This window comes from Scyliorhinus canicula, chromosome 1 (assembly GCF_902713615.1).
Source record: "Scyliorhinus canicula chromosome 1, sScyCan1.1, whole genome shotgun sequence".
Lineage (NCBI taxonomy): Eukaryota > Metazoa > Chordata > Chondrichthyes > Carcharhiniformes > Scyliorhinidae > Scyliorhinus > Scyliorhinus canicula.
Genome location: NC_052146.1, coordinates 41,819,567 through 41,844,553, shown reverse-complemented (window position 1 = coordinate 41,844,553; position 24,987 = coordinate 41,819,567). Strand labels below are relative to the sequence as shown.

At 46.4% G+C, this 24,987-nt stretch overlaps 1 protein-coding gene across 3 annotated transcripts in view; it reads right to left on the bottom strand.

Annotated features, from left to right (window-relative positions):
* tmem120b (transmembrane protein 120B) overlaps positions 1-24,987 on the bottom strand; it is a 102,559-nt gene that overhangs the window by 43,614 nt on the left and 33,958 nt on the right. For all 3 annotated transcript variants that reach the window (XM_038789494.1, XM_038789512.1, XM_038789503.1), the window contains 3 exons: positions 9,003-9,121; positions 7,322-7,438; positions 2,917-2,976 (listed from right to left, as the gene is read on the bottom strand). In XM_038789494.1, the coding sequence (XP_038645422.1) occupies positions 2,917-2,976; positions 7,322-7,438; positions 9,003-9,121 (296 nt within the window). The remainder of the gene's footprint in view (positions 1-2,916; positions 2,977-7,321; positions 7,439-9,002; positions 9,122-24,987) is intronic.

The following is a 24,987-nucleotide window of genomic DNA, read 5'->3' as shown; positions in this document are numbered from 1 at the left end:
GCAGGCAGCTGAACACGAATGTGCGGAGGCTCCTGAATGTGATCATGATGCCCTTGGAATGAGGGGATGCAGAAGTGGTGGCGGCAATGGACGCGGAAAAAGCCTTTGATTGGGTGGAGTGGGAGTACCTGTGGGAAGTGTTAGGCAGATTTGGATTTGGCGAGGAATTCATAGGGTGGGTTAAATTGCTGTAGCAGGCCCCTGTAGCGAGTGTGTCGACGCACCGGCTGTGGTCGGAGTACTTTAGGCTACATCGAGGAATGAGGCAGGGGTGCCTCCTGCTGTTTGCCCTGGCAATTGAGCCGCTGGCCATGGCACTGAGGGAGTCTAGAAACTGGAGGGGGCTGGAAGGAGCATCGGGTTTCACTGTATGCAGATGACCTGCTCCTGTACATTTCGGATCAGGTGGAGGGGATGGGGGAGGTCATGCAGATCCTTAAAGATTTCGGGGACTTTTCAGGGTAAAAGCTGAATGTCAGGAAAAGCGAGCTTTTTATGATACATGCGAGGGACCAGGAAAAGAGACTCGGGAGAGCTACCGCTTAAGATGGTGGAGAGGAGCTTTCGCTATTTAGGCATACAGGTGGCTAAGAGTTGGGATGTCCTGCACAAGCTCAATCTAGCGCGGCTGGTGGATCAGATGGAGGAGGACTTTAAGAGGTAGGACATACTGCCGCTTTCCCTGGCGGGCAGGATGCAGTCCGTGAAGGTGATGGTCCTCCCCAGGTTCTTGTTTGTCTTCCAGTGCCTTCCCATCCTCATCCCCAAGTCCTTCTTCAAGCGGGTGAACAGGATTATCACGGGATTTGTGTGGGCAAGCAACTGTATTAAGCGACTGTTCTTAGAGTGCAGTCGGGTTTGGGGGGGGGGGGGGGGGGGGGGGGGGGCAGCTACTACTGGACAGCGAATATATCCATGATTCGGAAATGGGTAGTAGAGGGAGGGGGGTGTGGGGCGGCGTGGAAACAGTTGGAGGAGGCGTCTTGCAGGGATACTAGCCTGGGGGCATTGATAACGGCACTGCTGCCACTCCCACCGACACGGTACACTACGGGCCCGGTGGTGATGGTGACATTGAGGATCTGGGGTCAGTGGAGACGGCACAGGGTGGAGGGTCTGGACCCCGATACGGAACATTCACAGGTTTGTTCCAGGTAGAATAGACGGTGGGTTCCTAAGCTCGCACAGAGCGGGTATTAAAAGGATGGGGGACTTGTTTATTGACGGGACTGTTGCTAGCCTGAGGGTGCTGGAAGAGAAATTTGGGTTGCCCGCAGGGAATACCAATAGGTACCTGCAGATCCGGGCTTTCGTGAGGAAGCAGGTGGGGGAATTTCCGCTGCTACCGGCCTGGAGGATACAGGACGGGGGGGGGGGCGGCCTGGAGGATACAGGACGGGGGGGGGGGGGGGGGGGGGGAAGAGAGAGAGAGAGAGAGAGAGAGAGAGAGAGAGAGAGAGAGAGAGAGAGAAGAAGCTTAACTTAGTGGTAGGTTTGTTTTGTATCTACTGCACAAACAAAGCAACTTCTGCAATTCAATAATGGACCAGGCAGTAAGATATTGTTTTCACGAGGCTAATAAAAGAACAGCGCAACTTGGACAGTCAATTTGGATATTCACATTTAACTGCCTATCTGCTCTTTGGCTGAAGTTTCTATAGCAATTGCATCCAAGTAACAGTAGCATCACTAGCCTCATCACTGTTTTCACTGGAAAAAATAGGCCAATACTAAATTAACTTTATGGAGTGGTATGTATTGGGAACAGTATTGCACATTGATGCAATGAGTGGCAATTGTGTTCTGGTGTAACGCTGCTTTCGCCCATAATGTCATTGCTGCTCCTGATGGTTGGCTTATGAAGTATGTGGAGAATACTGTTGGTATGTCCACAAGTAAACCAGGAATGTCGGTAAAATTTCAAACATTTTCTTCCTCGGGTCTCAGGATTGCTACTTTGTATGGCTATGATTTCCTTACCAGCAGCTGAGGATCAATGAGCTTCAGTTAGGAGAAAACCCCAGAACCTACTCAACTAAATGCTGGAGATGTTACGGTGGAGTCCAGGAAATTACGTGCCAAATTCATTTCAGTAGCATGCTTGGTGACTTTTTGGATGTCACATGGCACTTTTTGGGGAGGAATAAAATGGCAAGACGTTTTGCAATATTTTAAATTTAGATTCTCTGAACTTACTACAGAGTTTGGCTAAACTAAGTGATGAACAACAGGAAGTAATTTGCGCTTCCCGTCTCTCCACCAGAACTGGTCATTCCTCCTGTTCCAAGCACAAGTGGAAAGGGGTGGAAACATAAGTGGACAGTCTCATTTTGAAAGGAAATCCCAGTATCAGAAATTGACTAATGAGTGAAGTGAGAACTAAAGAGTGTGTTCAATGTGGCTGGTAACTGGTAGTAAATTCACAAAACATTGATTCGGTACAAATTAAAGGAATTCCAAATATACCAAAGGTTACTAGGTTCGATTCCTGGTCTGTGCTGAGTAGTCTGATTGGAACACTATAAATTTACATTAGAATCCCTGAGGTTGGAGGGCACGGGTAAATACGTCAGAGTTCTTACTCATACTGTACAGTTAGAAAGTGCAGGTACGCACGTCAGCTAAGAACCCAGGACTGGGTTTGGTTGTGATGCCCCCGGCAGTTAAAACATTCTGTTGACATACTCTCAATTCACACATGATGAATGGCTTCTTAGATAAAATGCCATGGGGCTGATGGCACTCATGGAATCATACTCTGGGAGAAGTTAGAACCTTCACAAAAGGGAAGAAAACAAAATATAAAAAACTCTCTTTTACAAAGCTATCAGAGAAGCAAAGTGAGTGATCAAAAGCATTGAAAAGCACATTTGAATATAGTTATGAAAGGCAGACTAAGTAGTAAATTGGTATTACTTAGCCTGCTTGCTGAGAAGCGTTACATTCACATTTCCAAGCACCAGGTTTAAGTATAGCCTGAAAAAGGAAAAAAAATCATTAAAATATGTAGAGTTTAACTGTTTTTCAAATATTCTATTGGAATATGAACACCGACATCAAAAATTGGAGCTTGTGGTGGTTTTAAAATTAAATCTGCAGGCTTCAAAGTTTTCAAAGTTAAAACAAACAAAAAGCTTTATTAGAAGATAGATGTTAACACTACAGGCTGCTATGTTACACTGCCCATTTGCCCACGCAAATGCCCAATGGAGATGATGTCACATGACCAATTTCTTAAAGTGCCGCTGTTCCACTGCAAAGCTGCTAGCGAGGAAACACTAGAAATACCATGAATACACAACATTTTCTTCCCCCTTTAAATCAAAAAGGACCCTGACACAATAAACATTATCAACCAACAACAGTCAATACGCTTTTCACAGTAACTTCACTGAAGCCTACTCGTGACAATAAGCGATTTTCATTTCAGATGCTTTGGAGGCCATCAGCAAACTTCAGTTATCTATCTTTTAGTGCTTGCTGCAACCTCTGGTGTCTTTGGCTTGGTTTGGATGTCATCAGTGGTCGTTTTACCCAGAGTCAACGTAGTATTCGGAGGTTGACTCAACCAAGGTACTGCTTTTCCCAATTGGTTCTCAGGAAGTTCAAGGTCATCTCTTGGCACAGCTTGATTTGGACTTTTTGTTGGTTCAGTCTCTGGCAGATTGATTCTTTTCACCAAAAGTTGATCCCTCGACTCCTCCATATGACATCATCCTGGGTTTGTACAGTGTAGGAGAACGGTTTGTTCAATACTAAAATGATGGCAAATATTCACTTTTCACTTGTGGTATAGTTCCTTGCCAGAACACCTTGATCCTGGCGAAGAAAGCCTTGTTCTCCTGTCAGGTGACCGGATCCTACTGCTTTTTTCGACAACATCTTTTGTCTTGGGTGGTTTTATCAAATTGAATGCTGTGCGTTGAGGATGCAGTATTCTTGTACGTGAGCAGGAATTGGCTCAAGCATTTTGACAATGAACTTTGTTCTCTAGATACTTTTAAAAAAAAATTTAGACTATCCAATTCATTTTTTCCCAATTAAGGGGCAATTTAACATGGCCAATCCACCTAACCTGCACATCTTTGGGTTGTGGGGGTGAAACCCACGCAGACACGGGGAGAATGTGCAAACTCCTCACAGACAGTGACCCAGGGCCATAGGCAGCAATGCTAGCCACTGTGCCACCATGCCACCCCCTTCTCTAGATACTTTTAACGAATGTTTGCTCGTCTGCAAAAAACATTTTGCCAGCCCATTTGTGGCACTATAAAGGAGTGGATCGGCTGAGTTGAATTCTGTTCTCCTCAAATAGTGTATGAACTCTTGCAAAATGAACTGTGGCCCATTATCACTCACAAGTTGTTCAGGGTAACCAAATGAAGATTTCACCCAATCTCTCAATTGTCTTCTCTGCTGACACCGTCTTCACGATGGCAACGTCAGGCCATTTCGAGTGAACATCGACTAGAATGAGTAACATATGCTATTCAAGCAGTCCAGCATAACCACATGTATCTGTTGCCAGGCCTCTTTTGGCCATTCCCACGGGCGTAATGGCATTAATGGTGTCAGGTTCTTCAATACACATTCCTGCCTTCTCCTCAATTTTGGCATCTAGCCCTGGATACCAACAATAACATCTGGCTATCTCCTTCATTCAAGCAATATCACCACAGTAGTCTCCATGCAATTGATTTAATACACTTTCTTAGTAGTAGAGGTAGAACGATGACTCTCATTCCCCAAAGGAGACAACCTGCCTGTAAGAAAAATTCAAGTCTTCATGTGGAATATGGCTTTCACTCAAGAGTTTGCTGCTGAGGTCTTTCCTTGAAGCAACATTGGAAAAATTCACATGTGTCTTTTTGGACTCTTAATCCATAACCTTCCAATCTCTTTTTTTTAAAATAAATTTAGAGTACCCAATTATTTTTTCCAATTAAGGGGCAATTTAGAGTGGCCAATCTACCTATCCTACACATCTTTGGGTTGTGGGGGTGAAACCCACGCAGACACGGAGAGATGTGCAAATTCCACATGAACAGTGACCCAGGGCCGGGATTCGAACCCGGGTCCTCAGTGCCGTAGGCAGCAATGCTAACCACTGCGCCACCGTGCTGCCCACCTTCCAATCTCTAGAGTACGGCATCTATGTTGCGGAGGTGTTCTTCCTCATTCTTTCCAGTAAATATGATGTAATCCAAGTAACAATCAACTTTCTCTAATTCAGTTACAATTTGGTCCATAGCTCGTTGGAACAATGCTGGTGCAAAGGTGATGCCAACGAAATAACCCTTTCACAAGCAATAGCTAGTATCTTTACTGGCAGTTCATCTTCAGAATGTGAATAAAGTTTCTTCTCATGTCCTTTTTGTACCACGGGGATGCTTTTTACCTTATTCAGTTAGTGCCCAATTTTTGCACACCTATGACAGGTCTGTGTCCGTGTTCAGGTTTTGACTGACATCTTGTGAATTCTGGTGCTCAAACTCAACGGTTGAGTTTCTTTGACTGCTAATTCCATGAAAATAGCAACTTCCAAAGCTTTCTTTGTAGGTCAGGTTGCTTTCGGTTAACAACTACTTTTGAATAGCTTCACTCCTTAAAACACAGACTAATATATCGCTGATGGTATCGTTTAACACATCCCCAAATTCTCAGTGTTCAGTCTTTTCAGGGTAGCTACAAACTGTAATCGATTCACCTTCTTGATTGCGCTCCTGAAACCTAAACCTTTGTGATGATTAATGGTTTCAGTGAATAGTGGCCCTGCCATATTTCATCATAGGTTTTCATGCCTGACTTTCCTGACTGTACCAGGCTCCGCCCCACCCCCTCCATTATGCTCAGGAAAATTGGGATTTTTATATCTACTGCTATCTTGTTCGCTTAAGTAAAGTAGTTGAATCTCTCTGTGTATGAGCTCCATCGCGTTGTGTTCTTATCAAACAATCTCAATTAATTAATTTTTTTTAAAATTCACAGTGCCGAATTATTTTTTTCAAATTAAGGGTCAATTTTAGCATGGCCAATCCACCTGCACATCTTTTTGGGTTGTGGGGGCGAAACCCACACAAACACGGGGAAAATATGTAAACTCCACATGGACAGTGACCCAGATCTGGATCGAACCTGGGACCTCGGTGCCATGAGGCACAGTGCTAACCACTGCGCCACCGTGCTGCCCTCTCATCAAACAATCTCAGCCTCAAACCACCCCCCACCCCCACCCAATTTTTCTCTATGGAAGGACCTATATGTGTGCACACACGTGCCATGAATTTAAAGAACTACCTTGCTTCCTTTTCCCCCTAAACAAAGCAAACTTGAGCTCAGCCAGTTTTCCTTTTATGTTTTACAACAGCTCCAGCTCTAAATTTGTTGTTGCAGAGTACTTGCTACTCACAGCTACCCACTTCATTTTGGGTGGAGTAGGTGGCGAGCTTCCTTCCAAAGTTATTTTCTTCGGATTCCTCAATGATTTCTTGGTTCCTCCGGTGGTTGCAACCATTGTTTGGCTCCCGTGTCTCCAGCTTTTGTGTAATGACAATTATTTTTTGTTCGGCTGCCTATAAACACGGTTCATCTACCTTGGCACCAATTTCAATGTGGTCGTTTTAATATTAAGTCTGCAGGCCTCAAGAGGTCAAACAAATGAAAGCTTCAATGGAAGACGTTAACACTACAGGCTGCTGTGTTACACTGCCTGTTTGCCTGCGCAAGTGGCTGGTGGTGCCACGTGATCGGACTCTTGAAGTGCACCATTCCACTGCAAGGCTGCGAGTGAGGAAGCACTAGAAATACCATGAATACATTAAAATAGTCTTGCATCAATTCCACAAAGAAACTACAAATTTACAGAACTTTTACAGAGTTAAAAAAAACTGCACATATCAACTAATATTTAGGGAAAACATAGTATCTTGTACCAAGGTTGGCTGATGTGCAAAAAGAAAAATGCCACACTTTGTACAATACCAGCTGACCTTCTGAGTTTGTGGCTCATTATTAGGCAAGATGAGTTTTGCTCTGCATTAAAGCTAACACTCTGCCCAAAAAGAAAATGCTGCATTACCCAGTTTTAACACATTTCACCTCGAGCATAAAATCTCAATTAATAAATACAAAATTGAATCAATAAAAATACAAAATTGAATCAATAAATACAAAATTGAATGCAATGAAAAAAAAGTTGTGTTGACTCATACTAGGTTGATTAAAAGCTGGGATTGTTTGTGGAGAAATAGATGCAAGTCCATACTGCCAATAATGTGCTTCGAACACGTTTATGTAAGATTTTTAAAAAGGAAAAACATACCCATTCTTCTTGGGTAAAAATGCTTCCATCTCAAAGAAAACATTGCGCCGCTCTTTGATGTCATTATTAAGTTTCTGTATGACTTCAACTTCTTCTACATTAGCAGAATGTTTATACCTGTGTGAAAAACAAGTTTTTTAAGTTGTTGCACATCTTAGCCCTTTAACCCGATTAGGAAACAGATATACCAACAAATGTATCTCGTTTCTATCTATCAGACAAAAATGTCTGAAATTATTTTGCGACAGGAATCATGTAATTATATCAGTTTTTATAAACTGTAATGAAATGCAAAGTATCCTAGGCCACTTCAAATGGGTGGAATTATTAGTTTTCACTTTGTTTACCTTATACTACCATCAAGCATGGGGACAAAGCATTTTTATCAAATCGCCAAAGTAACCTCAGCATTTCAGCATTCAGTGCACACACTACAGGACAAAGTCTAAACTAAGGATTGCTCTGTTTAAACCCTGTTTGTTCCCTATTTTCCCCTTTCTTTTTTACTATTACAATTTTTATCATCAGATGATTAATGGGCCTGTGACTTTAATTCAGGCTTTGCTTTTAATTCAAGCAGGAGAGATCAGTGATGACTCAGTTTGACTGACTTGGCTGGCAGCCAATGAAGTGGTTTGAAATGCTGGGCTTTGTCGATAACCAGTGGTGTTTGGTTTTGATTTCTATGGAATGTTTCCCTGTCATGAGGCTGGGTTGTTTTCTAGTTTCACTTTTGGTTCAGAACCTGGAAGTTGTATCTCTGACTTTCTCTGATATGATGAAATCTCTCGGGTGTAATAAGTCCTTTCTTTCAGGCTGGATGTCATTTTATTGAAACCGCAAAGGATTGAGATTCAAACACAGTGGAAACTGAGTTTGATGTGAGACAGAGCATCTTGAGAGATAAGTAGACTCAAAGGTGGACCACGAGTTGAGGGCCCAGTTTAATAAAGGCTAAAGTGTCTCTCCAGAAGAAATCCTACTGCCTGCGAGTGCTGAATGAATGTTTCTGCAAGAAGACCTTCACCAACTGTACACCAGCCGCTCAGTGTATTGGGACGACAGCCTGCTGCAAAGAGAACACCATCAAAAGCAAGGACTCTGATCTTTGTTTTATCTCAATCCTGATTATTTTTGCCCCTTTCCACCCCTGTATGTTTGTCTGTCTTGTGTGCGAGTAGAGGTGGGACAGTAACCCCAGCAAGACTCGTGCTGCATTTCTCTCCCCATCCTCTGGTCTGCCAAACCATTGTCCCGTAATTGGAAAGAAACGCATTTGGCACTTTAAAATAAAAAAACATTTAGGAATAAAATTGAACATTTTAAATTGTTCCCTTTCAAGACTAGAAAGGTTGATTGGCAATGCATTAACATTATCCTATTGTTAAAAGAGTATTTTACATGCAATTGTCAGACTTGCTATGGTTAGTTTAATAGACAATTGATGTGCAAATCCAGAAAGTTCTTGAAAATAACATGTGGGGGGGGGTGAAATGAATTTGTGTGAAGCAAATGGCAGAGCAGCATAAAATGATCAGCAATTTCTGGGGATCAGGCTATGAAAGCAATTGGGAGATGGTCAAATTATATGAAATTTGATTTTACAGTACAAAAAACATGACTTGCAATTTCCATTACAAAACGGTATTGAAATACATGTGCTCATCATTAATTTATTTACCTTCGGAGGTTGCAGGCGAGGTCTTTTATTCTTCTTTTTTGTTTACTTATCGAGTTGCTACATATAGTCTGAAGGTTTGTAAGTTCATCAAGTTTTTGTCTATACACTTTATGTGTTTCCTACAACAAACAAATACAAGTTTAGAGATTCTACAGATAGATCCATAAAAATATCATGTTTGTGATGAAAATGCAATTGCAAAGCTATTTTTTTTTCGAAGAAAGAAACCAAACTTAACTGCCCATCATCTTAAAGATGCTTAGTAAAGCTGGTACTTGGGTCAAGATGCAAGGACAAAATTAATAAACTGACTGATGGAAAAAACTGTGCAAGAAACACCAGATTGGTCGGTATATTCCCTTCACCATCAATCCCACCACCACCAACTTCATTTACATTCCCTTCACTGAGAAGTGGTTACTGATGTCAAGGTTTAAAATAATCCCTTATTTAGGTAACACAGCAATGGTGTGAACTTTTACCCAAGTGTTTGATTTAAATATTAGGCTGTGTTGCAACACCATCAAGCCACTGTCTGTGTGGAGTCTGCACGTTCTCCCAGTGTCTGCGTAGGTTTCTTCCGGGTGCTCCGGTTTCCTCCCACAGGTCTCAAAAGATGTGCTTGTTGGGTAAATTGCACATTCTGAATTCTTCCTCAGTGTAACCGAACAGGCGCCGGAGTGTGGCGACTCGGGGATTTTCACAGTAACTTAATTGCAATGTTAATATAAGCCTACTTGCGACATTAAAAGATTATTGTTACAATATGATCATGGCTGATTCTCCACCTCAACCACAAACCATTTATGCCAATCATTAAGCTAATTTCACATTTTGTTTCAAATTTTTTTGTACACACCTGCTGGAACATTGTATTCCCCAGAGTTACTTTCCATGTAGTATTATTAAAATAGACAGAAAATTCCATGGACTCACACCAGCTGTCCAGTTGAGTTGTGACATGTTCTCCGATTTAACCTACTGGTTCAGCATGTAGGTACGGGGCAAGTATGTCAGACACTCACCCATTATCATTAAGCTGTAAAGTCATCATCTGAATGGCATAACTAACTTTATTTTTGGGTGCAGGAGGAAACTTTTTTAAAAATATAAATTTAGAGTACCCAATGCTCCCCCCCCCCCCCCCCCAAATAAAGGGACAATTTTGTTTTTATTCATTCATGGGACAGGGCGTCGCAGGCTGTGCCAGTATTTATTGCCCATCCCCAATTGCCCTTGAGGGGCAGTTAAGAGTCAACCACATTGCTATGAATCTGGAATCACATGTAGGCCAGACCAGGTAAGGATGGCAGATTTCCTTCCCTAAAAGGACATTAGTGAACCAAATGGTTTTTTTTACAACAATTGACAATGGTTTCATGGTCATCACTAGTTTAATTCCAGATTCTTATTGAATTAAAATTTCACCATCTGCTGTGGTGGCATATGAACCTGGGACCCCAGAGTACTCTGGGTCTCTGGATTACTAGTCCAGTGACACAACCACTATGCCACCACCTCCCCATGTACCATGGCCAATCTACCTACCCTTCACATCTTTGAGTCTGTGGGGGTGAGACCCACACAGACAGAGAGAGAGAATGCGCAAATGGGCAGCACGGTAGCACAGGTGGCTAGCACTGTGGCTTCACAGCACCAGGGTCCCAGGTTCAATTCCCTGCTGGGTCACTGTCTGTGTGGAGTCTGCACGTTCTCCTCGTGTCTGCGTGGGTTTCCTCCAGGTGCTCCAGTTTCCTCCCATAGTCCAAAGACGTGCAGGTTAGGTGGATTGGCAATGCTAAATTGCCCTTGGTGTCCAAAAAGGTTAGGAGGGGTTATTGGGTTATGGGGGTAATTGAGTTATGGGGATAGGGTGTAAGTGAGGGCTTAAATGGGTCAATACAGACTTGATGGGCCAAATGGCCTCCTTCTGCACTGTATGTTCTATGTTCCACACGACAGTGACCAGAGGCCAGGATCGAAGCCGGGTCCTCAGTGTCGTGAGCAGCAGTGCTAACCACTGTGTCACCCTTGGGCAGGAGGAAACTGTTAACTTCTGAGAACACTTTGTAAAGGAGCAAAATTTTCCTTTAATGCATTGTTGTCCAATAGAAATTATTAACTTGCCAACAGATGCAGCTATGGCAACACTCACCACATACAATAATTCTGATGGAAAACACCTTACATAGAAGTAAATCCAGGACAGGGGAGATGGCGGCACATGGCAAACCAGCTTGGCCTACATATGACTCTAGACCCACTTATACAAAATTGTGAGGAGTAGAGGTTTCCCTCAGCAGAGAGTTCAAAAACCAGGGTCATAGATCCAAGCTAAGTGGCAGAAGGATTAAAGAGGAAATGGGAGAAAAACATTTTTATCAGAGGGTGGTGGGTTTCTGGAATTCATTGCCCGAGTTGGTGGTGGAGGCAAAGACTCTGAATTCTTGTCCTGGATCTGCACCTTAAGTCTGTAAGCTGCGAGGCTATGGGTTATGTGCAGGAAGATGGGTTTACAAAGGGCATCTGGGTGTCTTTGTGTCAACCTAGACAAGATGGGTTGAATGGCTCCCTTTAGTGCTGTATCTTTTCAATGGTTCTATGGCCCAGTAAGCAACTCAGTTTAAGATTTAGGATGGGCAACAAATGGTGGCCTTGCAGCGATGATTGCATCCCATGAAAGAATAAAGAAAAAATGGATTTACTTCTTTTTACTCGAAACATCACCAAACATACATCATGATCCCATGCAAAACTTTGCATTCTGTCAAAAAAGTATGGAATTCTCACATTAATTTAATCACACAGCAAATACTGAGAAAACTTGACTTCAGATATCTTGCCGAGAACGTAGACTCATGCGAGATGCACATATCAAACCCCACTTTCCATCCAGGATGCTTGCCTTTCACAATGAAGTTCCCTGTTAGTTACCCCATTTATTATGCTGTTAAGCGTTATTTGTTTGGTTTGCTTTTTCACTTGGAGCAATTATTCGGATTGTTTCAGCTAACCATTATGACAGGTCCCCTCTCTAAACTGTTGCTAGAGCCCGATATTTGCACCCACCTACACACACCATTTCAGTAGATGACTTACAAGTAGTAACCAATAACCAAAATGGTACAGTGAAAAGTATTTTTCTGCGAGCAGCTCAACAGATTAAGTACATGAAAAGAAAATAAAGGAAATATATAATGGGGCAACACAAGGTACACAATGTAACTACATAAACACCGGCATCAGATGAAGCATACAGGGGTGTAGTGTTAATTGGGTCAATCCATAAGAGGGTCGCTTAGGAGTCTGGTTACAGTGGGGAAGAAGCTGTTTAAAAAAAAAAATTTAGAGTACCCAATTATTTTTTCCAATTAAGGGGCAATTTAGCGTGGCCAATCCACCTAACCTGCACATCTTTGGGTTGTCGGGGTGAAACCCCGCAAACACGGGGAGAACGTGCAAACTCCACACAGACAGTGACCCAGGGCCGGGATTTGAACCCGGGTCCTCAGCGCCGTAGGCAGCAATGCTAACCACTGTGCCACCGTGCTGCCCCCTGAAGCTGTTTTTGAGTCGGTTAGTGCGTGTTCTCAGATTTTCGTATCTCTTGCCCGATGGAAGAAGTGCCCATACACTTGCACATTCTTCTTTTCAGCTTACCATTCCATCAACAAATGCACAAAAGATTGATGATCCCACGTATACGCCATGTGGACTCGAGTAAAGATCACATTCCCAATGATGAGTGTCTATTACTAAAATAATTGGCCATATCTGGACTCCCAATTGCCAACATGCAGCTCATGGATAGCAAATTGGAAAATATTGCTTTAATGCAGACTAAAGGGAGCCACCAATATTCACAGCAAATAGGTTGAAATAAATTGTTTGCTATGAAAATATACACCCGTTAGGATACGGGACCAGACAAGAACATTTATTAGGACAATAGACAAGAACCTGAACAATTTTTTTTCCAAATTTGTAAAACTATGAGGAAAGGATACTTCACCCCAGGAGTGATTACTCTCACCAATAGCTATCTTTAATCTGAAAACAAACTTTAATTTAAACGCAGAATTAATCACATTATCAAAGAAAATAGGTTTACAATTATCAGTTAAACACAAAGAAAAATTTGAACTTATTATCCATAGCTGCTACTGGCTCCAATTAAGCAACCCAACACAGTTCAAATGTCACTTATAAATAAAGTTAACAAAAACAGTCTTATTGGCTCAGCTGTGTAGACTTTTGGAGAGAATTCTTTTCAAGCAGATGCTTAACCCAATAGCACTTGGAAAAACTGTTCAACCTAAAATTTGGGGCTCGTCAGACTGAAATCCGATGGCAAACTGCAAATCTACAGACAGGCCTGGCTCCTCCCATTAATATGATCTATATCCCGCTAAAATGTCACATGACCTACTTAGCTATGACTAAATACAACTCCCCATAAATTATCTATTTTCCAGAGAGTCACCAGCAATCATAACAATACATCTCATTAACCCTCTATATGTAAACAAGTAAATGGTTGGAATGAATCATGATCTCACCGTTTATGACTTCTTAATTGCAGCTTTAGCATACACACAGGACACGATTCTCCCAAAAGGGAACAAAGTCTCCTAGCTTGTGCATTTAGCGCGGGTTCGCAGTGCCGAGAAACACATGGCAATACACCAGTTGTGTTGAATAAAGGACCTGAACTGGGAACACGCGGCCAAGGCCGCACATAGCCCCGTTTTGTTCAGTGGGGAGCTCAGCTCCCAAATCTCCTATTGTAGTGAGATCATTTTAAAATGGTGCCCCAATATCCAAGGCCCCTGAAACAATCCCCGACCTCCCCCCCCCAGCCCAAATGCACGATGGGAGGGTTCCGAATGAGTGACATTCCATCTGGTCCCCATTTGTGGGGCCAGTGCTGAACAGCGCTCGTCTGAGATCTAGGAGACAAAGAGGTTGAATCCCAAAGTCTCAGGTGCCTCAGAAATCTGCACATTATAGTGAGGTTTACTGCCCATTGTGGGTGGGATGCAAATCGCGATGTCTTGTGATCTCGGGAGGCTGACGAGCTGGGTAGATCCCAGGAGTAGGGTCTCCTGGTTTTAAACAGCAACACTGCGAGCTGCTTTTCGGGCGCAGTGTGGCAGTTGGATTGTGCCCACAGTCTGGATACCTCAACTTGGGGCTCTTTAATAATATTACTGCAACAAATATATACCTTGATCCAGGCTTTTAAAAACCTTACTGAAACAGATATAAAGTACAATATATATCAGTTTCTAGATTCATCTCACACCCTTTGAAAAAGGAATCTATTTCCAATAAACACTACTCTGATGTAGCAAATCACAAACAATATAAAAATTGAGTAACATAGAATTTTAAAAACTGAGGGCGGCACGGTGGTTAGCACTGTTGCCTCATGGCGCCGAAGACCCAGGTTCGAACCCAGCCCTGGGTCACTGTCCGTGTGGAATTTGCACATTCCCCCGTGTCTGGGTGGTTCTCATCCCCACAACCCAAAAAATGTACAGTGTCAATGGATTGCCCCTTAATTGGACAAAAAATAATAATAATTGGGTAGTCTAAACTAAAAAAAAAGAATTTTAAAAACTGCCAGAGGGTTCGTTGGCATCAACTGAATCAGTGTAAACACTTCAATTGATCAATTCAATTCTTCCTATGCAACTCTATATCATGTTATAGGGCAGCAAGGTGGCGCAGTGGATAGCACTGCTGCTTCATTGCGCCGAGGTCCCAGGCGCCATCCCGGCTCTGGGTCACTGTCCGTGTGGAGTTTGCGCATTCTCCCCGTGTTTGCGTGGGTTTCGCCCCCACAACCCAAAGATGTGCAGGCTAGGTGGATTGGCAACTCTAAATTGCCCCTTAATTGGAAAAAAATGAATTGGGTACCCTAAATTAAAAAAAAAAGTTATAGGGCAGTCAGTGTAGTAACACTTAAGTTAATCATGGAAGACGTCTTCTTGGAAAATCACAGAAACATACATGTCAAGTAGTGAAGTCCAATGTTTACCATTTGAAGACAATAGTTCCATGTATACTTTTGCTCTTCACTGATTTAACTTTCTTTATAGATGTCATGAAACCTATATTTATTATTTTTTAGTGAATTGGTCACTAGTGGTGAGCAGTGACCACTCTCTGGTTAAATAAAGCTGAAACCGGTTAAAATAAAGCAACCTTTCCTCTGCCTCGTAACGCAGCTTAACCATAACATATTATTAGCAAAGGTCTTCTGCCAGTCCCATTTTCCAAGCTTTCCAAAGGGCTTTACAAACAAGACTGCCAGTTTATTACTAAATTGTGGGAAATTGCCTCTTCAAACTGCCAGACGGACCAAAGATCAGAGAGGTTTTGCATGAAAAACGAAACTTTTACATAAGAATGCAATGGGTACAATGACATAGTGAGTGGCAAGATTAAAGAACTGGCAAGAGGTCACAAATTGAAAACTTGCCACAAAAATTTGTAAAATTGAACTGTAAATATGCCACATATATCCGTGAAAGTGGCCAAATGGTCATGAAATGTAACTGATTCACGAAGGTTCAGGATAGGAAACCTGTTACTTCCATCTGATCAGGCTCATAAGTAACACCAGTCACCAGTATTTGATCTTAAGTCAGAGGGAATACAGTGGTACTAAGTTTCAAGGGAGTAAGACGACTGGATGTCCTCTACTTTAAGCCAGGAGTATTACAGGTAAGACGGATGGAGTTAAGGGGGGGGGGATTGTCACGTGGAATTATGATATGGGAGCCTCACGGAGACATGGTTGAGGGAGGGGCAGGATTGACAGCTTAACATCCAGGGGTATAGAATCTTCAGGCGAGACAGGAGAGGGTAAAAGAGGAGGATGCATTGCATTATTAGTTAAGGAGTCAGTTACTGCAGTAAGGAGAGATGAAATCTTGGAGGGGACATCAAATTAAGCTTTGTGGGTAGAGCTGAGGAACAAAAAAAAAGGGACAGCTGCATTTCAAGGTGTTTATTGTAGACCCTCATATAGTCAGCGGGAAATTGAGGAGCAAATATGTGCGCAATTCGCAGGTCTGTAAAAATAATTAATAAGGTAATAATATTAGGTGATTTCAACTTTCCCAACATTAATTGGGATAGTTACTGTGTTAAGGGCTTAGATGGAGTGGAGGTCTTAAAATGTATACAGGAGAACTTTTTAGCTCAATATATAGAGGGTCCAACAAGGGACTATGCAGTGCTGGATCCAATTCTGGGGAATGAAGCTGGACAGGTGGTTGATGTGTTGGTGGGAGCGTTAGTGTTAGCGACCACAATATGGTACAATTCAAGTTTGTTATGGGCAAAGAAATAGACAAGTTGCAAAAAGACTGGGAAGAGCGGATTTTAGTAAAAACCACAGTGGTCGTGGTTAGCACTGCTGCCGCAGCGCCAGGGACCATGTGTATAGTTTGCACTTCCGACCATGTGTATAGTTTGCACTTTCTTCCCGTGTCTGCGTGGATTTCCTCCGGGTGCTCGGGTTTCCTCCCACAAGTCCCGAAAGGCGTGCCGTTAGGTGAATTGGACTTTCTGAATTCTCACTTATTTTTCCGAACAGGAGCTGGAGTGTGGCGACTAGGGGCTTTTCACGGTTACTTCATTGCCGTGTTAATGTAAGCCCTCTTGTGACAATAAATCATTATTATTACATCTGTCTTCATCCAGGAGAATGAGATGTATATATAGAATCCGGGGGGAGAAACTGTGAAGTTCTTGAGCAAATTGTCATTGGGAGTGGCAAGGTATTGGAGATGTTGGTAGGCTTAAAAGGAGCAAATCTCCAGGTCCGGATGAATTGTGTCTCAGGATGCTGTGGGAAGTGTGGGAGGAGTTTGCGGGGGCTCTGACCCAAATTTATTATTCCTCTCTGGCGTCGGAGGTGTCAGAGGACTGGAGAACAGCTAATGTGGTCCCACTATTTAAGAAAGGTTGTGAGGGCAGCACAGTGGTTCAGTAGTTAGCACTGCTGCCTCACGGCGCCAAGGACCCAGGTTCGATCCCGGCCCTGGGTCACTGTGTAAAGAAATTCTCCCCGTGTCTGCATAGGTCTCTCCCTACAGACCAAAAAGATATGCTGTGTAGGTGGATTGGCCACATTAAATAGTCCCTTAATTGAAAAAAAATAATTGGGCACGATAAATTTTGAAAAAGAGAGAAAGGTTGTAAAGATTAGCTAGGGAACTACAGACCAGTGAGGCTCAGATCAGTGGTGGGGAAACTATTGGAAACAATTCTGAAGAAGAGAATCTATCTCCACTTGGAGAAGCAAGTTTTGATCAGTAATAGTCAGCATGGCTTTGTCAGAGGGAGGTCATGCCTAACAAATTTGATTAATTTTTGAGCATGTGGCCAGGTGTGTAGATGAGGGTGGTGCTATTGATGTAGTTTTTTCAATATATAAAAAATAAGGAGAGGCAAGAATAAACATTGGACCACTGGAAAATAGGGCTGGAAAAGTAGTAGTAGGAAACAAAGGAATGGCAGAGAAACTGAATACTTTGCATCAGTCATCAAGGCGGAAGACACCAGTGGGATACCAGAACTTTAGGAGAATCAGGGGGCAGGGGTGAGTGTAGTAGCCATCATTATGGAGAATGTTCAGGGGAAACTGAAAGGTCTGAAGTTAGATAAATTACCTGGACCAGACTACACCCCAGGTTTATCCGAGATAGCGGAGGAGATTGTGGAGGCATTGGTGGTGATCTTTCAGGAATCACTGGAGGCAGGGAGGGTCCCAGAAGACTGGAAAATGACTAGTGTAACATCCCTGTTTAAGAAGGGAGGGAGGCAGAAGTTGAGAAATTACATGCCGGTCAGCCAGACTTTGGTCATTGGTAAGATTTTAGAGCCCATTATTAAAGAGGAGATTGCGGAGTACTTGGAAATGCATGATAAAATAGAACTGAGTCAGCACGGCTTCTTCAAGGGGAGGTCAAGTCTGACAAATCTGTTACGAGTTCTTTGTGAGCACGGTGGCGCAGTTAGCATTGCTGCCTCACGGACTTCCGGTTGCGGCTCTGCGGAGCTAAGCCGCACGTTTGGCAGCTCCTGCTTTAATAGGACTTGTGGGCTCTTTTAAGGGCCCCAAACGGCGCTGATTCGACGATTCCCGGTGGATAAAGGGGTCTGGAGCAAATCCCCCGGGATTTATGGTGCGGACTCGGATTGGGGCGAGGAGAAAAACGGCAGCAGTTCCCCTGGAAAAGCGGGGGAAGGTGGACAAAATGGCGGCCATTGGAGCCCCTGAGGAGTAGAAGCAGTGGGCGGAGGAGCAGCAGGCAGCCCTTCTGCGCTATTTTACGGAGCTGAAAGGAGAGTTGTTGGAATCCCTGAAGGTAACGACTAGTAAGCTGCTGGAGACCCAGACAACTCAGGGTGCAGCGATACTCGAGTTGCAGCAGCAGGCCTCTGAGCGTGAGGATTAAGTTTTGGCCCTCGTGTGGAAGGTGGAGATGCACGAGGCGCTCCATAAAAAGTGGCAAGATCGGTTCGAGGAGATGGAGTTTCGATCACGGAGGAAGAACTTGCGAATCCTGGACCTCGAGGAGGGGCTGGAGGGGTCGGACCTGCCGGCCTATGTGGCCGTGATGCTGAACTCGCTGGTGGGGGGCAGGATCCTTCCATCTGCCCCTGGAACTGGAGGGAGCCCACAGAGTACTGGCCAGGCGGCCTAAGGCGAATGAACCCCCGCGGGCGGTGCTGGTGCGGTTCCATCGGTTCAGTGACCGGGAGTGTGTGCTGCGATGGGCCAAGAAGGTGAGGAGCAGCAAGTGGGAGAATTCGGTAGTGCGCATCTACCAGGACTGGAGTGCGGAGGTGGCTAAGCGGAGGGCCGGGTTCAACCGGACAAAGGCGGTGCTCCACGGAAAGCAGGTGAAGTTCGGCATGCTGCCGCTGCGGGTCACCTACAAGGACCGGCATTACTATTTTGAGTCCCCGGAGGAGGCGTGGGCCTTTGTGCAGGCTGAAAAGTTGGACTCGAACTAGAGATTGGGGGCTGTGGGAGTTTATTTTCCCTCTGTATCACTGTTTATGCTGTTGCTGGTTATTCTGTTTGTTTCTGTTTTTTCTCTCGCTTTCGAATGATGTTGGTTATGGTTTTGTGTCTTAAGGGTGGTATTGGGGTTTGTGGTTGATCTGTTTTTGTTTGTACGGGGTTGGTGGATGGGTTGGGACTGCTGTTTGGGAGCTGCGTTGGGGAGGTGGGGTGGGGCAGTGCGAAAGCGCGGGCTTTCCTCTGGTATCCCGCGCTGCGGGACGAGGGGGGTGGAGCTGGTGGGAAGGGGCATGGATATCAGATCCGTTTTACCGCGCTGAAGCAGTGCCAAGGAGCTGATGCAGGGGAGGAGGGGTGACCTCATATCGGGAGGGGTCGGAGTTAGGGCGGGAGCTGCCGGGGTCAGCAGAAGTCAGCTGGCTCACGGGAGTACTATGGAGGGAGCGTCGCGGCTGGGAGGGGTCCTAGCCTAGGTGGGGGGGGGGATACCGGGTTGCTGCTGGATTGACCAGGGACGAGCTGGTGTGGGTCGGGGTGAGGTTCTATCGCCGTGGGAAACGGGCCGAATGGGTGCTGGCCAGGGGCGAGCAGTCGATGGGCTATGGCTAGTCGATGGGGGAGGGGGGCGGGGTGCCCCCTGATCACGTGGAACGTGAGGGGGTTGAATGGGCCGGTTAAGCGGGCCCGGGTGTTTTCGCATCTGAAGGGGCTGAAGGCTGATGTGGCCATGCTCCAGGAGACCCACCTGAAGGTGGCGGACCAGGTCAGTCTGAGGAAGGGGTGGGTGAGGCAGGTTTTCCATTCAGGGCTCGACTCAAAGAACCGGGGGGTGGCGATCCTGGTGGGGAAGAGGGTGGCGTTTGAGGCGTCTGAGGTGGTGGCTGATAGTGGCGGCAGATATGTGATGGTGAGCGGTAAGCTGCAGGGGGAGAGGGTGGTGTTGGTAAATGTGTACGCCCCAAATTGGGATGATGCTGGTTTCATAAGGCGCATGTTGGGCCGCATTCCTGGCCTGATCATGTGGGTGGGGGGGGGGAGGGGGGGGAAAGAGACTTCAATACGGTGCTGGATCCCCTACTGGATCGTTCTAGTTCAAGGACGGGCAGGAGGCCAGTGGCAGCCAAGGTGTTGAGGGGGTTTATGGACCAGATGGGAGGAGTGGATCCCTGGAGATTTGGGAGGCCAAGGGCTCGGAAGTACTCTTTTTTTTCTCCCATGTGCACAGGGTTTATTCCCGTATTGATTTCTTTGTTCTGAGTAGGGGACTGGTCCAGACGGTGGAGGAGGCCGAATATTCAGCTATTGCGATTCGGACCATGCTCCACATTGGGTGGATTTGGAGATGGGGGAGGTGCAGGACCAGCGCCCGCTTTGGCGTCTGGACGTGGGGTTGTTGGCTGATGAGGTGTGTAGGAGGGTCCGGGGATGTATCGAGAGGTACCTCGAGGTCAATGATACTGGGGAGGTCCAGGTGGGGATGATGTGGGAGGCTCTGAAGGCAGTGATTAGTGGGTAGCTGATCTCCATCCGAGCCCATAGGGAGAGGGGGGAGAGGAGGGAGAGGGAGAGACTTGTGGGGGAGCTGTTGAGTGTAGATAGGAGGTACGCGGAGGCCCCGGAGAGGGAGCGGCGCAGCCTGCAGGCCAAGTTTGATTTATTGACCACCAGAAAGGCGGAGACACAGTGGAGGAAGGCACAGGGAGCGGTCTACGAGTATTGAGAGAAGGCGAGCAGGATGCTGGCGCATCAGCTTCGCAAGCGGGACGTGGCTAGGGAGATTGGTGGAGTGAAAGATAGGGGTGGGAATGTGGTGCGGCAGGGGGCAGAGGTCAATGGGGTCTTTAGGGACTTCTACAGGGAACTTTACCAGTCGGAGCCGCCGGTGGTGGGAGGGGGAATGGAGAGATTTTTGGTCAGGCTGCGATTTCCAAGGGTGCAGGAGGAGCAGGTGGAGGGACTGGGGGCGCCAATCGAGTTGGAGGAGCTGGTCAGAGGGATTGGCCACATGCAGTGAGGGAAGGCACCGGGACCGGATGGGTTCCCGGTTGAATTTTATAAGAAATACGCGGACCTGTTGGGCCCCCTGTTGGTTCGGACCTTTAACGAGGCATGGGAGGGGGGTGTTTTGCCCCCGACGATGTCACAGGCACTGATTTCCCTGACCCTGAAGCGTGATAAGGACCCCTTGCAGTGCGGATCATACAGGCCAATTTCACTGCTGAATGTGGACGCCAAGTTGCTGGCGAAGATCTTGGCCACTAAAATAGAGGACTGTGTGCCGGGGGTGATACATGAAGATCAGATGGGTTTTGTGAAGGGGAGGCAGCTGAACACTAACGTGCAAAGGCTGCTAAATGTGATAATGATGCCGGCGGCAGAAGGAGAGGCGGAGATTGTGGTGGCATTGGATGCGGAGAAGGCCTTTGATAGGGTTGAGTGGGGGTACTTGTGGGAGGTGTTGGAGAGGTTCAGGTTTGGGGTGGGGTTTATTAAATGGGTGAGGTTGCTGTACGAGGCCCCAGTGGTGAGTGTAGCGACAAATGGGAGGAGGTCCGAGTACTTCAGGCTCCACCATGGGACGAGGCAGGGGTGCCCCCTGTCTCCCTTGCTTTTTGCATTGGCAATTGAGCCTCTTGCCATGGCTCTCAGGGAGTCGGGGAGGTGGAGGGGCTGGTGCGGGGTGGGGAGGGGCACCGAGTGTCGCTGTATGCAGATGACTTGCTGCTGTATGTAGCAGACCCGGTGGGGGGAATGCCGGAGGTGATGGAGATTCTTACTGAGTTTGGGAGTTTCTCGGGCTATAAATTGAACCTGGGCAAGAGTGAGCTGTTTGTTGTACACCCGGGAAATCAGGAGGGGGGGGATTGGTAGGCTCCCGCTAAAGAGTTTTAGGCACCTGGGGGTTCAGGTGGCTAGGAGTTGGGGGACTCTGCATAAGCTTAATTTTACTAGGTTGGTGGAGCAGATGGAGGAGTTTAAAAGGTGGGACATGCTGCCCTTGTCGTTGGCGGGTAGAGTACAATCCGTTTAAATGACGGTGCTCCGGAGGTTTTTGTTTTTGTTTCAGTGCCTCCCCATTTTCAATCCGAGGGCCTTTTTTAGGAGGGTGAACAGCAGCATTCTGGGATTTGTTTGGGCGCACGGGACTCCGAGGGTAAGGTGGGTCTTTTTGGAGCGGGGCAGGGAGAGAGGGGGGCTGGCGCTGTCCAACCTCTCTGGGTACTATTGGGCGGCTAACGTCTCGATGGTACATAAGTGGGTAATGGATGGGGAGGGGGCAGCATTGAAACGGATGGAGAGGGCGTCCTGTGGAGGCACGAGCCTGAAGGCACTGGTAACGGCGCCGTTGCCACTCCCTCCAACGAGGTACACTACGAGCCCGGTGGTGGCGGCTACCCTCAAAATTTGGGGGCAGTGGAGGCGGCACAGGGGGGAACTGGGGACTCAGTGGAGGCCCCGCTGCGGGGGAACCACCAGTTTGTCCCAGGGAAATTGATGGCGGGTTCCTGGGGTGGCACAGGGCGGGCATAAGGAAGTTGGGAGACCGGTTCATTGACGGGAGGTGTGACGGGAGGTTTGCGAGCCTGGGTGAACTGGAGGAGAAGTTTGAGCTCCCCCCGGGGAATATGTTCAGGTACCTTCAGGTCAAGGCGTTTGCTAGGCGGCAGGTGGAGGGGTTCCCTTTGCTGCCCCCACAGGGGGTAAGGGATAGGGTGCTTTCGGGGGTGTAGGTCGGGGATGGGAAGGTGTCTGACATCTACCAGGTGATGCAGGAGGTGGAGGAGGCGTCGATAGAGGAGCTGAAGGCCAAGTGGGAAGTGGAGCTGGGGGAGCAGATTGAGGAGGGGACATTTGCGGACGCCCTGGAGAGGGTGAACTCCTCCTCTTCATGTGCGAGGCTTAGCCTCATCCAGTTCAAGGTACTGAAGAGCCGGGAGTGCAGGAGGCGAAAGAGGCCGATGTTTTGGCCTTTGTGTCCCTAGTAGCCCGGCAGAGGCCTGGATAGAGCAGACATGGAGAGGATGTTTTCCACTAGTAGGAAAAACTAAACCTGGAGGACACAACCTCAGACGGAAGGGACGATCCTTTAAAACAAAAAAAAAAGGAGGAATTCTTCAGCCAGAGGGTGGTGAATCTGTGGAAATCTTTGCTGCAAAGGCCAAATCACCGAGTGCCTTTACGACAGAAATAGATAGGTTCTTAATTAATAAGGGGATATGGGGAGAAGGCAGTAGAATGGGGGGAGGATGAGAAACATATCATGGATTTCAGCAAAGCCTTCGACAAGGTTCCAAATGGGAAACTTATAAAGAAGGGAAATGCACATGGGATACAGGGTAACTTGATACGGTGGATTCAAAATTGGCTTAGCTGTAGGAGAGAGAAGATGATGACAGACAGCTGTTTTAGTAACTGGAAGCCAATGTCCAATGGCATACCACAGGGATCTGTGCTGGGTCCTCTATTGTTTGTCATTTATATAAACGACATTGATAACTATGTGGGGGTAGGATCAGAAAGTTTGCAGATGTGACTTCCGGTGGCAACATGTAGGAGGAAGTCGCACATAGGAGGGCTCCTGCTCGAGGCTTGATTTTTTAGAATTTAACGCCTGGTCCCAGGGGCAATTTTTGGTTAAATAAGTGCAGGAAGACAAAAGGAAGAAAGATGTCCAAACCCCAAAGGAAAACAGCTGTGAAGGAGAAGGCTAATGAAGGTTCGCCGCCGAGTGGAAGGGTCGGCTCAGGAACTGGAAGGAAGGCAGAGGCTGGGTCGTCGGGCGAGGCCGCACTGCTCACAGCAGAAAAGATGGCCGAAGTGATGGTCGTGAAACTTGAAAAACAGTTCACAAAGCACATGGAGATGATGAGGAAGGAGGTGGTGGCGGTATTGAAGGTGCTGGTGGAGGAGGCAATTGACCCGGTGAGGGCAGCTGTAGAGCGTATCAGCCGAGGTGCAGGAGCAGGGTGAGACACTGAAGGAAGTGGAAGAGGCATTATCGCAACACAATGATCAACTCACCTCGATGGGTAAGGATCTGCAGAGGGTGGTGGAGGCCAACAATGGTATGCGAGCCAAAATGGAGGACTTGGAAAACAGATCTAGGCAGCAAAATCTGAGGATCGTGGGTCTGCCCGAAGGGGTGGAGTGCCCGAGGCCGACGGAGTATTTTGCCAAGATGTTGGGGGTGCTGTTGGGGGAGGGGGAAGATCCCTCTCGGTACGAACTGGATTGGGCTCATAGGGTGTGGAGGCGAATAAGCCGCCAAGAGCAGTGACTATTTGTTTCCATAGTTACCGCATGAAGGAGAAGGTTCTGTGTTGGGCAAAGCAGAAGCGGGAGGTGCTGGAACTGGTATACGTATATACCAGGACTTTACTGTGGAGTTGGCGAGGGGGCGGGCGGCCTTCGGCCGAGTGAAGACGGCACTGTATAACAGCAGGGTGCGGTGTGGTATAGTGTACCCAGCTAAGTTGAGGTGACCTACAAGTCCAAAGATTTTTATTTTGTGACAGTGGAAGCGGCGGAGGTGTTTGTGAAGACAGAAGGACTGGGGTAGAATTGAGAAGTGGGACTGAGGATTGATCATGTACTGAGGGTAGGGGGCTTGAAGGAGTGTATGTAGCTTGATTTTTTTCACTGCATGTTGGTATATGTGCTAAATGAGTCGACGTCTATTTGGACAAGGTAAGAGTTGGGATTTACTTTTGCAATTATGGTTCTTTGGGGTTTGTGTGTTTTACATTGGAGTTGTGTGTTGAAGGAAGATTTCTTTGTTTTCCTGGGACCGGGCAGAGGGGAGGGGATTGGAGGTGAGTGAGGCTGGGGCAGGGGCCTCCACACTGGCTGGTTTAAGCTGGCCAGTAAATGGGAGTGTGGTGGGGGAGGGGCTGCAGCCATCAGAGCCTGGCAGAACAGGTTTCGATGAGCCTATGA